The sequence below is a fragment of the Pelodiscus sinensis genome, chromosome 2, assembly GCF_052426305.1.
Source record: "Pelodiscus sinensis isolate ZL-2025 chromosome 2, ASM5242630v1, whole genome shotgun sequence".
NCBI classification, from domain to species: domain Eukaryota; kingdom Metazoa; phylum Chordata; order Testudines; family Trionychidae; genus Pelodiscus; species Pelodiscus sinensis.
The window spans coordinates 158778458-158794778 of NC_143053.1; the positions used below are offsets into that span (position 1 = coordinate 158778458).

Below are 16321 nucleotides of genomic sequence, written 5' to 3' on the forward strand. Positions count from 1 at the left end.
TTTAACAGAGCCTAGTTATTTTTAATTGCAATTCATATGCATGTGCAGTATGTGCACAACACATGTAGCAGACAGCTTTAAAACGACACAGATATGCAAACAATTTCCATTTGGGCACTCTCCTTTGTACAGACTTCACAGTGAATCCGAACCATTTCTTTGTGACCAGCTTTATTAATCCTAATCTTTTGATCAGCAGCACTCTGAGGAAAAACCACAAATATCCCACAGTGCAAAGATAAGAGATGTGGTTGCATCAGTATGGTGCGTGCTGGTAGCTCTGCTTGAATTTTGTACTTCTGGGGGCATGTGCTTCACATCTACAGTGAAACCAAAGGGGTTGAAATAAGAATGGCTTTCAGAGTGACAATACGAAAATAACCCCACCATTTTTCTCTTTCAATTAGTAGCAGAGATGAAGAAATGACTGCAGTTAAGAATGACAATGAGGACGTATTCATTGCTGCACGACTCCAGCAGGCTGTGGCTGAACTAGATGTCAGTTTAGAAGGTAGGGAACTATGTCATCTCTGAGCTACAGAAGTAGTAAGGGACAGTAAAAATATACAGGGTCAGTTTCTGCCTTATGCATGTGCAGTGTTCTCATGCAAGTCACCGGGAGCTACACATATAGCTGTGAGCAAAATTTGGCCCCCACCATCTGAATTGCTGCTATTCTAACCCACATTATTTTGTTGCTGGATTAAACTGGTATCCTTCAGCTGCTATTACCTATTTATCCACATATTTATATGGACGTCATTGTATATGAGTGCCTGCTACCAGAAAGGTCACACTTTATGGGCCACATTTTCTGCTGGCATATTTTCATCGACTTCAGTGGAGTTAGGCATGTAGAGAATTTGGCACTATGTTTCTGATCGATGTGCAATATGTAGCTTGCATCTTTGCAGCAGGATCTTCTCATTTTACAGCACATAAACTGCTTTAATACTGTCAGGATCAAATGGAGAATAGGGTTGGGAAAACGGTTTTAAAAAGTAACTGTGAAACCATTAAAAATCCTAGTAGTTATATGCACTGCAGATTCTGCAGTATAATCCTGAGGATTATACTGCAGAGCCCACCGTGCCGCTGGCTCCCCAGGAGTGGGGTTGGCAGCCAGGTCCTGGTGTGCACCAGGAGCCAGGTTATATTATAATATAATATAGTATAGGCTGGGTCACCGCACACACCAGCGCCAGCTGCCGGTCCTACTTCTGAGATCTGGCTGCCACTCCACACTGTGGGCTCTGATACTGGGAGTTTATAAGCCGACTCCCAGTGTGCACTGGCTCCTGGCTACCAGTCCTGGGGGCCTGACAACACCGCAGGTTCTGCAGAAGAAGCTTTGTACTGCAGAGCCCACAGCGCGGGGTGGCAGCTGGCTCCCCGGGAGCAAGGCCAGCAGCCAGAGCTTGCGCACACCGGCCAAGAGTTTAACCATAACAAAATCCAACCAGCTGATGCTTCTTGGTTAACCATTTGAATGGTTACACTCTTACATCCCTCATGGAGAAGGGGGGGATGTTTTCTATATGATATTTCAACCACATTACTACATGCAGTTTAAAGTTATAACATTAACATTCTGACCAGTTTAGGTAAAAATAGCCTGTTCTTCACAAAGAAATACCCTACTTCCTAACCACCTGTGATAAATCAAAATATCACTCAATTATGTGTTTCGATTCAAAATGATGTGAACCCTTCTTTAATTAATTGAATTAAATTCATTTAAATAATTGAAAGAAGAAATAAATCCAATAGCTTCTTTCACAATGAAGCTGTTACATTCCTGGATGATGATAGGGGGCAGGATGATAGAAGAAGAAATGCAAGTTCTGTTTCTTTGTTGGCTTCCTTGAAGTAGTCCCGCAGACAGGTTCTTTTATTAACTAGGTTTAAAAATAATAATTTAGAGATGTTTTCTGTTTATTCTGAAATGTTTCTCCTTTGGAGTATTGCAATAAAGAGTTTGTCGCTGAAACATTAGTGAAAGTTAAGGTATAAACAGTAGACTAAATTCTACCCTCAACTACACATGTGATTCCCTTTGAATACATCGCGAGGCATGTACATGTAACATTGACAGACCCCAGTTGTCAGCAGGTGGAATTCAACCTGGATCTTTTGGTGCTTAGCACATGAGCCAAAAGCCACCTGGCTGGTAACTAACACTGTAGAGCAGATTTATTCTCTCTAAGTGGTCTTGATACCACTAGATGGGACAGTATACCACAGGAGGGGAGTGGGTTACACACACACAATAGGCTGATGGTAATAATCAGCTAGACAATAAAATATATGCATGCAGATAATGATTTTTCTTACAACAGGAAAATGTTTGCTTGTGAGCCAGGTATGTCCTGAATTATGTAATTGTCATCAAAATCCATATTTGTTATGATTGTCTAAACCATCTTTGAGTAATAGACAGTGAGGTTGCAAACGTGACCAATTTGTGAAAGCTTTTGTTTGTATTTTTTGCAGCAATGGAAGGTATACACTGTGAAGCAGATAATGATTCTGTGGCAGACCACACAAATGGGGTGTCCAGCCCGCATTTCATCAATGCTGGTGCTGCTCAAGATACTGCTTTTGTTGTTCCAGTAACAAACATAGATGATATCTTGGATGTTAACACCATAGGTCCAATTGAAGATGAAGAGAATATGTTACTCCCTAAAGAAAATGATAAAGAAGCTATCTCAGCTGATTCCATTACTTTATGGAACTTTACAAATAACAGTGCAGGGTCTTTTGATAAGAAACAGGTAAATGACATGTCCCTAAGTATATCCATGGACTTAATTCACCAGCAGTCCTCTGAAGATGTATTTAATTCCCTGCATGCAGAACAAAAGCGAGAGAAGTTTGGATCTCTTACATCTTTGTTTGAAAAGAGAAATGAAAACAACCTGGGGCTGGAAAACACCTATAAAAGTGGTGTAAGTTCAGAAGAATGCAAACCCACACAGATTTCTTCTCCTCTCACGCCTGTGACTGAAATACAGATAGCAAGAGAGAAAACAAATCCATATAATGAACAAAATAGTCAGGAAAAAATCTTGAACAAAATGAAAACAGAATTGGAATTCAAGCCCACATCAAACAAAACCACTGAGGAAAAAAAAGATGTCTTATCCCCGCGCCAGTGGGGTCATCGTGTCCCTAGTTCTGTAACAAGCTATGAACCTAAAGTAGGCCTGACAACCTTTAAAGTTGTTCCTCCCAAGCCTGAAAAAAAATATTTTGATAGAGGGAATTCCTTCACCACTGGTGCCCTTAAGATAGATGACTTAGGCAACCTGATCACTCCAAATGCTGATAAGAAGAACACATCAGATTTTTCTTCCAATGAAACTGAAGAACCTCATATTGGGAGAGTAAAGGCATTCTGGAGGGAAAACTCTATGGAAAAACAATCTGACAAGTCTATAGAATATAATTCTAAAAAGTCAATAGCCATTGTGAGCTCAAAACCCTTTAATTCAAAATCTGAAAGCAAACCTATCTCTCTAATGGATTCAAAACCAATACCATCACAAACAATTACGTCAAATGTGGCTGAAAGGCATTTTGAGCTTGAAAGAATCAAACCACCTGTTCCAGCCACACAGTCTCAGGTAAAAACATCAGCATTCCCAACAATTAACAAGGACGAGACAGAGTTCCCATTTTTAAAGCCTTATAAAAGAACTTCAAGCCATTATGTTGCATCGGCCATTGCAAAACGTCTTGATCCACTTACATTAAAGACTGATTTGACAGAGAAGCATGTTAAAAATGAGAATAAACATGAGGAAACATTGATAAAAATTGGAGCAGAACCTCTCCCCAAAGAATGCATTACTGTGGCCAAAAACAGCCCTAGGGCAGTGAAACCTGCAGAAATGAGAGACTCTCATTCAGATATATTTACCTGCAGTCACAAAGCATCGAATGGCAGGTTGACACTTGGTGATAATTTTGCCATGGAAAACAAAACAGTGACTATCAAGTCACTGAATCACGTTACCCCTGTAGGTTTCTATAAACGGAGCATCAGTGTACCGCTTACTAAATCCTCTTCAAAAGATAACTACCCTGCAGAAAGCAATCACAGTTTTAACAGCAGACAAAGTATAGTTGATAAAAACACACATGCTTTGTCTGATCAGAAAGGTGAGAAGACGGACCATGCTAATTCTTCCTCATCGCTCACATCACCCAATCTCCCAACATCTACAGCCTCTTACAGCTCATTATCGAGGTCCACTAAATGGCATCCTGCTAACAATATACAAACTAATTCTTTAAAAGCATTGTCAGAGTTCAATATTACACCTGTGAATAACCACATCAGTTCTCAAAGAGACAAGAAGCCTGCTGTTCCCCTAATAAACGATATACATAAATCTGATGATATTATACAAACTGATATTTTTGGGCCAAAGAAGAAGTTCAAACCTGTTGTCCAGAAACCAGTTCTGAAAGATTCATCCCTGCACAGCACATTAATGGAAGCCATTCAGACTGCAGGAGGAAAGGAAAAACTACGAAAGGTAAAGTGGAGACTTTATTTAGGCCATTGAAACTGAAAAAGTCTGTATTTACCAGAGTAGACACCAGCTTATTCTATACCTGGTACTCTTGCTCATGTGCTGAAGTGCATGTACTATTTAAAAAACTTATAATAGCAACATTCAGAATTGACCGCTGGCTATTCCTCACATCCTGTATATTGTTATACAATAGCCTAGCCGCTTGTGCTAGTTAGAATAGCCAGAAGAATACTGATGTAGGGAAAAATAATTAAGGTTAACCTACAAGCCTAACCTGTATTCCTGAAGGTTATGTAAACATCAGAATGTGCAGTATATAGGAAACATTTAGCTACATTCGAATGAAAGATACACAATTACGTTACTTCATCAAGATTTATTATTTATTAACAGCTGGTACTGGGCTTGGTGTTCTGCACAATACACACAGGACTTGATTCTGCCCTCTGAGCAAAATGTAACTCAATGGGGCCACTTGCATGAGTAGGTAGTATGCATTATGATTAAGGGATGCAGAATTAGGCATAAAGGAAGCCAAGCTGCCTAGCCCACAGAGCTTAAAATATATGTGTGCTAAGCAATTTAATAATGTTTCTTCAAATTATGTCCAAGTAAATATTTAGTAACAACCTGATGGTGTCTGTTTTGTTCATATGCTAGACTTCAGACAGCGTGATAAATGGAAGTCAGAAGAACTCATATGCTGAGCCAGAGAATGAACGTTCAGCCCTGCTGGCAGCAATCAGAGGCCACAGTGGCACATCAAGACTGAAAAAGGTAAAAAATAGATAAATAAGATCAGTGCTCTTCTTATTGGTTATTCCTACTGAATATGTCGGGTGCACAATGACCTAAAGTGATGCAAAGTAATGTGTATTGCAACAAGAAGACTTTAGAAAAAACATTGACAACATAGGGCACGACTGTAATGCTTACGTGATGGGCCAAAATCTTCATTCCACTGTAGTACTTCATTGATTTTGTTAGCTGGGACTAACAATTGTTAATGCACACATTAAATCAAGGTAAACCCAAATTAGTTTAATAGGGGACTGCACACTCCAGATACTTGACCCAGCTATCTTCAGTTCAGGATTTTCACAAGGTTAGGCATTATAGATGAGCTTTTCACTGTAGGAATATGCAATTTTCACTCCACCTAATTTACGTCTCACAATACCCCAGGCGTCTACCTAGCTGGCTGTATGTGCATGCAAGTACTTGATTTCCACATACACACTGTAATTTATGGTTATTAGTTAGATACATGCAACATATGCATGCAGTTGCAAGCAACTAACTAAAAATCTGGCATGTTTCCCCACAACTCTAGGGCTACGTCTAAACTACATGGCTCCATCGACGGAGCCATATAAAATAGTTTATTCGGCATAGTCAAAGAAGCGGGGATTTAAATAATCCCCGCTTCATTAAAATAAAAATGGCCACCTCGCTGCGACAATGATCAGCTGATCTGGCACAGCGCGGCAGTCTAGACGCGGCGCAGTCAACAAAGGAAGCCTTTGTCAACCACTCTGGTAAGAGGCATACCGGAACGGTTGACAAAGGCTTCCTTTGTCGACCGCACCACATCTAGACTGCCGCGCTGTGCCGGATCAGCTGATCGTCGGCACAGAGTGGTGGCCATTTTTATTTTAATGAAGCGGGGATTATTTAAATCCCTGCTTCTTTGACTACGCCGAATAAACTATTTTACATGGCTCCGTTAACGGAGCCATGTAGTCTAGACGTAGCCTAGATGATACTGTCTGTCGGAAGAATTTATCTAACCATATTTCTTAGTTTTAGAAGCTAGAGTATGAATTGCACTAATGTGAACCTTCCCTCTGTTCAATGATCCAGCAAAGGGCAAGAAGGGTCCCATCCCTCTGATGCAGTGAAACCATTACCAACTATCTACACATCTGGGGCTCACAGGTTGTTTACCAACCACATATAATATCTGTTCTCCCCTGTGCTACTCCAGTATCCCTTCCTTGTGAATGTCTCATTGCTTGTTGGGTAAATAGAATAGACAGCTTCCTATGAGACTTGACTTACAGTACAGTGTAACCAGTACACCTAGGCTATGTCTACTCTATACATTTTTGCAGCAGAAAATATGCCTTATGTGCAAGATCTCTCCTGGAGGCATAGGGATCTTGTGCAAAACAGGGTTTTTGTGCAAAATGGAAGCGGCTACACTGCTTCATTTTGTGCAAAAACCCCTGGCACAAAAAGAAATGGCAGAAAATATGCTAATGATGTCATGGCTTATGCTACTGAGTCCTGCATTAGCATATTTTCTGCCGCAAAAATGTGTAGTGTAGACAAAGCCCTAGTGTGTGGTTTACTGTCCCATGTCGTGGCACTTAGACCACGTAAAGTGAGAGATAAGAATGAGGGAGCTCTACAGCTTAAGCTGAGATCCAGCTGGTTTTATAGCTCAAGCTGTAGCGGCCCCTATACTAAGCTCAGTAGTCTGAGGTTCGAATCTGCCTAGTGGTGGTTACAAGTGGGGTCTGGTCCGGGATCTCAGCTGGGTCTCTGAAGCTTGGGATGTGCTTCCTCAGCTAGGGGAAGTATGTAATGCACAGGCCTAGGCTTTGTCTACTCTGCATGGTTTTTGCACAAGAAGCCCTTTGCGAAAGAGTTCTTGTGCAAAAACTTCTTGTGCAAAAGCGCATCCAGCCCTTAAAGCGATGTGCTTTTGCGCAAGAGAGCAAAATGGCTGTCAGAGCACCTGTGCTTTTTTCGATAGGGGTTTCTTGCGCAAAACCTCCTCCAGAGCAACCACACCTGCCTTTCTGCGCAAGACCTGTAGCACAAAAAGGAGTTATTCCTCATGGGGAGAGCCCTCTACTCTGTCAATTTTCTTGCACAAAAATGTACTTGAGGTGTGGACCACTTACATCAAGAGAAAAGAACAAGGGAGCTCTACAGACTAAGTTGAGAGAGAGCTGGCTTTATAGCTCAAGCTGTAGAATTGCCTTTACTAAGCTCCAGCAGTCCTATGTTCAAATCTGCCTACTGGTGGTTACAACAGCATGTTTCTAGAGGCAGTGAAAGAGCAGCCTGGCACATAGCCAATCCAGGGTTGAAGAAGTGGAAAGGGACTCCTTTGTCCACTCATTGTACTGAACTGCACCGTGTATTGCTTGGGCATAGGTGAGAATCCGTGTGAAGAACACTCTGAAAATATGTTGTTGTATCATCATAGAGATTCTTTCAGTTGCTTTTCTCTGGTACAAAAGAGTGGCTTTTTGCATTAGTTGTAAGGACACTTCTTTAGAAACCATGTATTACTTCTTCACACAATGTGGTTTGTGCTGTTTAATGCAGTGTGTATGTATTGGAGTGGACAGAGTACAGGAATAGACAGCCACTCCCGAGTTCTTGTACTACCATTCGCTCCTTCTGGGAATGTCTACACTGCGGGGTTATTTCGGAATAACTCCCCTTATTTTGAAATTAAAAGGCAAGTGTCCACCCTACCAAGCCTGTTATTTAGAAATAATGGGTTTGTTATTTCAAAATAATAACTCCTGTTTGCGAAGAGGAATAAGCTTATTTTGAAGTACTTATTTGGGAATTGTTATTTTGAAATAAATAATCTGGTAGTGTAGGCATAGCCTCTTTGACCATCGATAATTCACATGCCACTCTCTGCCTCAGTTTCCCCCTCTGTGAAATGGGGATTATGCTCACAGAACAAATGTGGAAATACAAAGGAAATATTGTTTGCCAAACATTTTGAGGATAGATCAATTCTTGACATTTATGACATTGTTGCTATTAATAGGTATTAGGGACATTGTTAAAGACAAAAGTCTATTGAAAAAGCACAAGCCAGCTCCCTACCAAGTTGTTTACATTAGAGCAGGCTTCTGCACATATAATTCATGTAGCAATTTTAGATTAAGGAATTCCAAAGTAACTCTACTGGAAAAGCAGTCAGTTGATTTGCCCCATTTACTTTCAAATAGCTCCCTCTGGTTTTATTTCTTTTTAAGTTGGATGGAAACTGTAAGTTTAAGAATAATTTGAATGTGAAGCTAGGAGTATGAGCACAGATCTTAAGCTCTCTCTCTCTCTCTCTCTCTCTCGTCCATTATTACCACCTTACCATACCGATTACTATAAGTAAATGAGATACCCTGGTGCCTACAGCTACCCTAATACAGTTTCTTGAGTCCAAAAGCCTTACAGTCATTCCCAAACTCACACCCAGTCCAACTCTTTACCTTACACTTAAAGAAGAGTTACACTGTAAGGATGCAAGAAGTCACAGTAAGTAAAGATTGAATTTCTGAGAGAGCCGATGCCAAGTCCTTGGTCCTGGTAATCAGCCCAGCTGAGCCATGTGAGAGAGTAGTAACAGATGTTTAAACCAATGAGCAAACAAAAGTTCTACACATTATATATCAGTTGAGCAAACTGAAGTTTGGAGTTGTGAAATAAAAGTGTGCCTCGAGTGTCAAATAATTACAGTTTATTGCTATGCCAGATATGAACTATTCACTTTCAGTTTGTCTTGTTGGCAGATCTCATCATCAGCCTCTGAAGAGCTGCAGAGCTTTAGAAATGCAGAACCGTCTTTGCAAAATAAAGAAGACTTTCAGGCAGAGCAACTTCGGATCCCCCCTCCACCTGCCCTGCCACCACCCCCGCCTCCTCCCAGCCACAAGTCCGTGACAGCTCCTAGATTTCATGCCACTGCTACAAGTAACCCTGGGGATGCAAGGGAGGCCCTAATGGAAGCCATTCGCTCTGGTGCTGGAGCAGCCAGGTTAAAAAAGGTAAATGTACCCATGTATATGGTCAGCCTTTTAGTTGAGACAAGCTGAGCTTGCAATCCTGCCCTGAGAGCAGTTTGCAAGTTGTGCTAACTACATATTTTTTCCTTTTTATCAACTTAAAAGGATGCATACCATGTTTTCTCTAATGGCAATGGAAAGATTAGTGTTGCATCTCACATCTTTGGACACGTATTAAAACACATTACCTCGAGTATGGTTTTTCTTCATGTAAAAATAAAATGTGCAGGGATATTTTTCTTTTAAAAAGAGACATTAGGAGTATTATTTTTTTAAAACCATAGAATTGGGTGGCCTCTTCTATTCTATTCTGACAAACTAAAAATAATTCCATTTGACCTCTGAACAATGGGACCTAGCCAAAGTTAGACCCTGAGACCCTTTTTCTCTAGCCTTTTCCAAAAATATCTGCACTTAAGCAATTTAGGGATAAATATTCACCTTTAATTCCAATAGCATATCATAGGTTTTCGTACCCAATGTTTTCCCCCAGTCATCCATCCTTTAGGCTGACTGAATCAAATTGTGAGGCCTAATATTCTTGACAGTGTCTCTTTTCCGGTATGCCAGATTTTTACTAATACAATCCATATCTCTCATAAAATGTGGTTCTACATAAACCTTCTGAAGAACATGAAACTGAACCACCCAGTATGCAAATATGTGCACACACAACACATGGTGATTTCCAGACTCTCATACTCTGGTGTGAGTCAGGAATAACTCCTCTGAAGTGAATAGAATTATACCAGTACAAATTCATATGGGATCAGTTTCAGGCTCTGCGGGTTTCATTCCATTTTTAATTGTATGTATGCAACCCCCAATGGCCTAAATATTCCTCTGAGTTCTATTGGTATATTTTGGAATGATTGTATTAAACTCTTTGTGCCAGATTCTACTGTCACACTGAATTACCCCTGATGTACAAAATGATGGTGAAAACAGATTCAGGTCCATTGGCTTCAGTGGCTTTATTCCAAAATTCACTTAGTTACAGAATGGACTTCAGCCCATACGCTTTTGGGTATTTGTAATTACAGATGTAGTTTTCCCACGTTGGGACTAAGCTGATGCAAACCATAAACACATAAATATGATTAGCCTTGTCCATTTGCCCTTTATAAAACAAACTGAACAATATTATCCACCAACTAATACTAGAGCAGTAAAGCATCTCATTTCTTGTAAAGTGCAACTTTTATAGAATCAGACTTCATCACACAAACAAATCAGTGTTTCAGGAAACTCCTAAGGGTCCAACTTCAGCACACTAAACAAAACCGATTTCTGCAGTTATTTTGCATGTGTAAAATTACATATAATATGCTGTCTTGGGATGTAGAAGGCACCAATCATTATGGTACAACCATCTAGCAATGTCATGAAAAAGCAAAAGACACCAGAACAAATGAGGCTTTGTCTCTCCATTTCACCTGTCTAGAGAAAAATCTTGCTATGGATCTTCAGCATTATTGTATGTATTTTTGTTGTTTCTTTTCCATGCTATTCCTGAAGAAATACTTTTTGGCAACAGTGGGTTTTACACATTGAGACAATCAGGGCTGGGGTCAGCCTGACCTCTTCCAGGAGGGAATTCCATAGTCCTTCTGAGTTCCAAGTCTTCTGGAAGGAAAGATAGTTTAAATGTAGATTCCTCCAACTACATGATCCCTGTGGAGGTTAGCTGTACGCGTTTTTCCAAAAAAAACCTCTGTAGTGTAGAGAGAGCTTCAGAATCAGGCCCATTCTTATTTGATTGATTTCAGTTGCAAAGCAAGATGAGAACTATTCACTGTAGATAGGATTTCAGCTTTTGTATTTATAAATATGTTGCACAGAGATAGGCACTCTGGGTTGATTAGCAGGTTCACAGCATGGGATAGTTCTGCTGGACATTATTTGGCTGATTGTGTGTTTGAGGGAGAGTCATATTTTGCTTACTTTATGGCTGCAGCATCAAGCTTGCTGGTGAGCCTTGAGTAATGCATGGACAACAGCTGTGAGTGGATTTTGGACCAGAGGCACTACAGCTTTCTGGCTTGCTTGTAATGTTTTTTGCATCATTTATCAGACAACTACAGGGGCATGTGTGGAAGGCAAGAGCGCCGGGCTCATTTTGGAACGCCATTGTCAATGTTTTCTATTAGCTATTGGTTGCAGTTTGTCAACAGGTAGTATTTCAGTTATGTAGATTTCTCTTCCATTGTCCTCTGGAAACTTTTGGAATTAACATGAAGTAATTTTGTTGGTACGTAGTGAGGAGAACCAGAAAATCTCTATTGTTTTTATGAATAACGTGCATGCATTTGTGTGTTCATTTGTGATGGGTTACTTGCCATGGCATTAGACCAGATGCAGCTGTCTTGGGAACCAGGCAGCAAAGGCAACACAATGGCCAAGATAAGAAACATCACAACAAACACTCAAACAATGGCCAAATTAATAGCTGGCAATTAAGAGGCAATTCCTTGGTTCCAATCTTGCTGTTTTGCCAGGGCTAAGTACCTAGAGATCAAAAGACAACTGATCATCTAAAAGAACTGCCGAATGGAAACGGAGAGGGAAAATTAGCTGCTACAAGCTGATGCAGACTGACTAACAGCCAGGGGTCTGCAGTAAGTGAGCTGGAACTTGGTTCCAAAGAGAACGGGCACCCAGGATTTCTTGAACATTTCGTGGCTTGAGGGGGAATATGAGTTGTAGGCAGGATGCTGTGTTGTTTTTTATTCATTTATCTGTAAGCTCTGCACCTCCTGAAAAGTAAAACATACTGGCTGCGTCTAGGCTGGCATGATTTTCCGCAAATGCTTTTCACGGAAAAGTTTTTCCGTGAAAAGCATTTGCGGAAAAGAGCGCCTAGATTGGCACAGATGCTTTTGCGCAAAAGCACTTTTTGCAGAAAAGCATCCTTGCCAATCTAGACGTGGTTTTTCACCATTTTTGCCATTGGGGCTTTTTTGCACAAAACAGTTCTCCCCTGTCTACACTGGCCCTCTTGCGCAAATACATTTGCACAAGAGGGCTTATCCCTGAGCGGGAGCATCATAGTATTTGCACAAGAACACTGACAATCTTACATTAGATCGTCAGTGTTCTTGTGCAAATTCAAGCAGCCACTGTAGACAGCTGGCAAGTTTTTCCACAAAAGCAGTTGCTTTTGCGGAAAAACTTGTCAGTCTAGATGCAGCCACTTTGTTTTGAAGAGGAAGCGTTTATGTCACTGAATACTCTTTTTGTCCAAAATCAAAGTGGTAGCCATGTTAGTCTGAAACTGCAAAAGTGATAAGGAGTCCTATGGCACCTCATAGACTAAAAGATTTCTTGGAGCATAAGCTTTCGTGGGAAAAGACCCACTTCATCAGATGCATCTGATGAAGTGGGTCTTTGCCCACAAAAGCTTATGCTCACATACATCTGTTAGTCTATAAGGTGCCACGAGTCTCCTCGTCGTTTTTGTCCAAAGACTCTCAAAGAGAAACACTTTTGGGGATTAGGTTTGTTGGGCCTTCGGTATATCATGTTTGGCAACCTAGGGAGTGTAAGACAGAGACTCATTTTGAGAGTATGGGGGTCACAGGATCCAGCCCATAAAGAAGTGGAGGCATGTGCCTGTCACTTGAAAGGGGTGGGCTCCAGGAACTTAGAGAAGTTCTTTAGTTTCAATAATAATGAAATATCGGCCTATCCAGGAACATGATGTGGTGTTCACCCTTCCAAGGTCTGCCAGTAAGCCATAGATAAGGCCTATTATGTATACAGTGGCAGGTGTGTTACTGGGGACCACCTGTGAGAAGTGCATGGTCATTATGTTAGATAGGCTATGTGAGTATATAAGGGGGTTTTATGGGTTACCGTATCCTAAGGACAGTTAATCATCAACAGGAGCCCTTATCTAGTCTCCTTTTGCTTTGGCTGCCGTCGCTTTCAGTGGCCTGTGTCCTTAGCTACTAATCAACTCTGGATAAGAGCACATGAGATATTTAATTCCTGGATTTGAGTGAAAGCCGTGGGCCACTGGACAGTATTAGATAGAATCACTAGGGCAAGAGCATGAATCAGATGATATAAGAAAGAATAAAAGGTTGACTGCCTATCTAGACCCAAATTCTCTGGTGGTATTAATGGGCAAAATTCTGTTAATGGAGTGGCATTCGTTAGGTCTTCACTTTCAGTAGTGGTATAATATATTCAAAATATTGCATCAAATGGCTTTATATAAGTTTGGTGATATTAATTCCCTTTTATTTAAGTTTCCTTTTATCACAGTGATAGTATGAAAATACAGATTTCTGAAATGTGTATTCCTCTGCATGTGGTTGTATGTGTAATTTGCATATGGATTTACCATCATTATACCAGCAATCACAGATATTCCATATGTGAATGCTCAGTTATACAACTAGCTGCGTGCACAATTGCAGCCAATATCTGCCCTAATAACATTAAAATATAGAATGGATCCAGTTCTTCTGTCAGTTAACACAGTTGCAGCACCACTGGGCCAATTTTATTCTTACATCTATACAAATTCCATTGTATTAGTGGGAGTTTCGCTCAGGCATTTTCTATCAGATAGTGGAGGAGTCTGCCGGCATATCTGGAGAGTGGACTTTTTTGTTACATTTAACAAATTAAATTCTGTACACTGTACACTTGTTGTTTTGTGTGAAAGACAAAAGAAAATTTCAACTTGTCTCCTAGCTAATAAATCATTCAGGCTAATCAGACTAATTTTTCAAGGATCCGTAGTACTTCCAAAGCCTGTCTAGCCAAGAAAGGAAAGTTTTAAAATTATCAAAAATTTGCTAATCTATTTTGCTTCTATTTGACCCTAAAATCCTCTCTCCTTTCAAGTGAGTCAGAGCCCAGTGACTTTTCAAGTTCTTTTCATCCTGGCCTTGACTCAGAAAAGCATCCCTATTTTGGAAGGAAATGTAAGCATGTGCTGTAACTTAAGCTTAAATTAAGCATATGCTTAAATGTTTTCATGATGGGCATGAATTTAAGTATGTGCTTAAGTATTTTCCTGAATTCAAGCCTGTTCCTAACCAAGGACCCCACACAAAAATACACCACCAGTTAATTTATCTGACCAGTCACAACCACCTCAGCTCATATTTCAGCTATCAGATATTGAATACTCACCATGCACATTTGTGATTATTCTACAGTTTGTTAAAAATTGATCTCATAATTTTGATCTCATAATGTTTTCATAATTTTGAAAATTTTAATATGTTTTGATCCATTCAAAATTTTGATCTGTTTGTCCATAGATAACTTTCAAGAAGGAAAAGACACTAAATTCACTGAGTGGAAATTATTTGCTAGTAAAGAATGGTGATATAAAAATAAGAATGAAATTACCCCACTAGAGAATGTTTGGCTAGTAATGTCAAAAGTTGGAGATTTAGTAACATATTGAGTGATCATGTGCTTTTCTTTCATTCTAGGTCCCACTCCTAGTTTGAATCATGTCTAAAGAACAGGTAATTGGAAAATCTAACTTCACACACAGATAATCATCATTCAAGGATTGATGTGGCAAAGCACATCAAGAAATTTAGCTTATTATCCTATGGGCCAAAATAAGTTGCAGTTGTATGTTCCTGCATAATGGTTCTAAGGCGAAAATATAATGCTTTGCTGCACAGTTTTTGTGCCAAGGACCTGTGTTTTGCCTCTGAATATTTAAGATTGCCAATAAAGTATTCTTGTTGGCTGGTTAATAAGAACATAAACACTGTATAGTCCTGCTTTAATGGTGTATTCGGGGAAAAAATAAGATTTTTGCTGCCTGTCTGAACAATAACATTAATTCACTATTTAGTTGCTTAAAAATATGCAAATATTTCAAACAATGTACTTGTTTCTTACTCTTTGATTTGGACAAAATAGCAAGAGCCAATAAGAAAAAAAAGGAAATATAATACAGATCCATCAACATTAATTATAAGAAAAAAATGGTAGATTCTGAAATGCTTAGATTGCCATATGCTATTATGTTATATCATTAGGAGATTATTATATCTCTAGAATTCTCACTAAGCAGGTAATGAACAGGAATATGACATGTACTGAACCCTAGTAATATTCATGACACTGTGAAAGTGTTGAGATGTAAAATAAAAGGGACCTTCACTTAAAACAGAGACTGTGAAGGATTTAATGAACGTTTCAAAACACTGCCTAGTCTTTCAGGATCTAGGACTCATTACTGCCCTCTAAAATGGAGGTGTGCCTATTCACATATGTAAGAACAGGACCAATCTATGGGTCAGATCCTGAGCTGCTGTAACTTGTACATAATCTGTCCCCTTATTTCTAGTTAATTATGGCTGTAGCATTGTCTCACAATTATTTATAGCAGCTTAATTTACAAATATTAACTACTTTGGTAGTTGACATATTTTGAAACTATTTCAATAAATTGAAATGATAACTTAAGGAGGACAGATCAGTCAACATTTTGCTCACATTTACTATATTGTCATGAATTTTAGGAAGTGGGAGTTTGTATATTTTAAATTTTTTATGATCATCCTATCACTGTACACAGCCCAGAATGGAAATATTTAATGGGGGAGGGTTTCAGAGCTGGGAGTTTAAAACATCGCTGTGTAGTGTTGCTAATGTTAAAAAAGAGGACTGTTCAGCCATCTGTACTTAATATGACTGTATGTTATATATTGTAAAATATTTGTCTGTTAGTGCCACAAATAAAACATGTTGTACAAGACCTGCAGGATTCTTTGCCTTGCTCTTTGCAGTTTTAGAACAAAGTGGGAACTAGATCGGGATGAAAAGGCAATGCAGCAGCATGTTGTGGTACAGCTCTCAGAGTCTTCATGGACACTGTTTGAAAGCCGCCTTGCCAGTCTGATGGGAATGCTATTAAAAACTAACAAATGGACCCAGGAACCAAATTGATGTAAATCCTGATATTAATGTGAC

The 16321-nt window shown here is 39.7% G+C and overlaps 1 protein-coding gene across 15 annotated transcripts in view; it reads left to right on the forward strand.

Moving 5' to 3' along the window:
* Positions 1-16106, forward strand: part of COBL (cordon-bleu WH2 repeat protein) — a 228174-nt gene extending 212068 nt beyond the window's left edge. For 14 of the 15 annotated variants that reach the window (XM_089776491.1, XM_075921658.2, XM_089776492.1 and 11 more), the window contains 5 exons: positions 408-511; positions 2494-4547; positions 5208-5324; positions 9092-9346; positions 14821-16106. In XM_089776491.1, coding sequence (XP_089632617.1) covers positions 408-511; positions 2494-4547; positions 5208-5324; positions 9092-9346; positions 14821-14838 — 2548 coding nt within the window. In that variant the 3' untranslated portion in view covers positions 14839-16106. The remainder of the gene's footprint in view (positions 1-407; positions 512-2493; positions 4548-5207; positions 5325-9091; positions 9347-14820) is intronic. The other variant, XM_025178085.3, reaches the window with a different exon arrangement.
* The last annotated feature ends 215 nt before the right edge of the window (positions 16107-16321 follow it).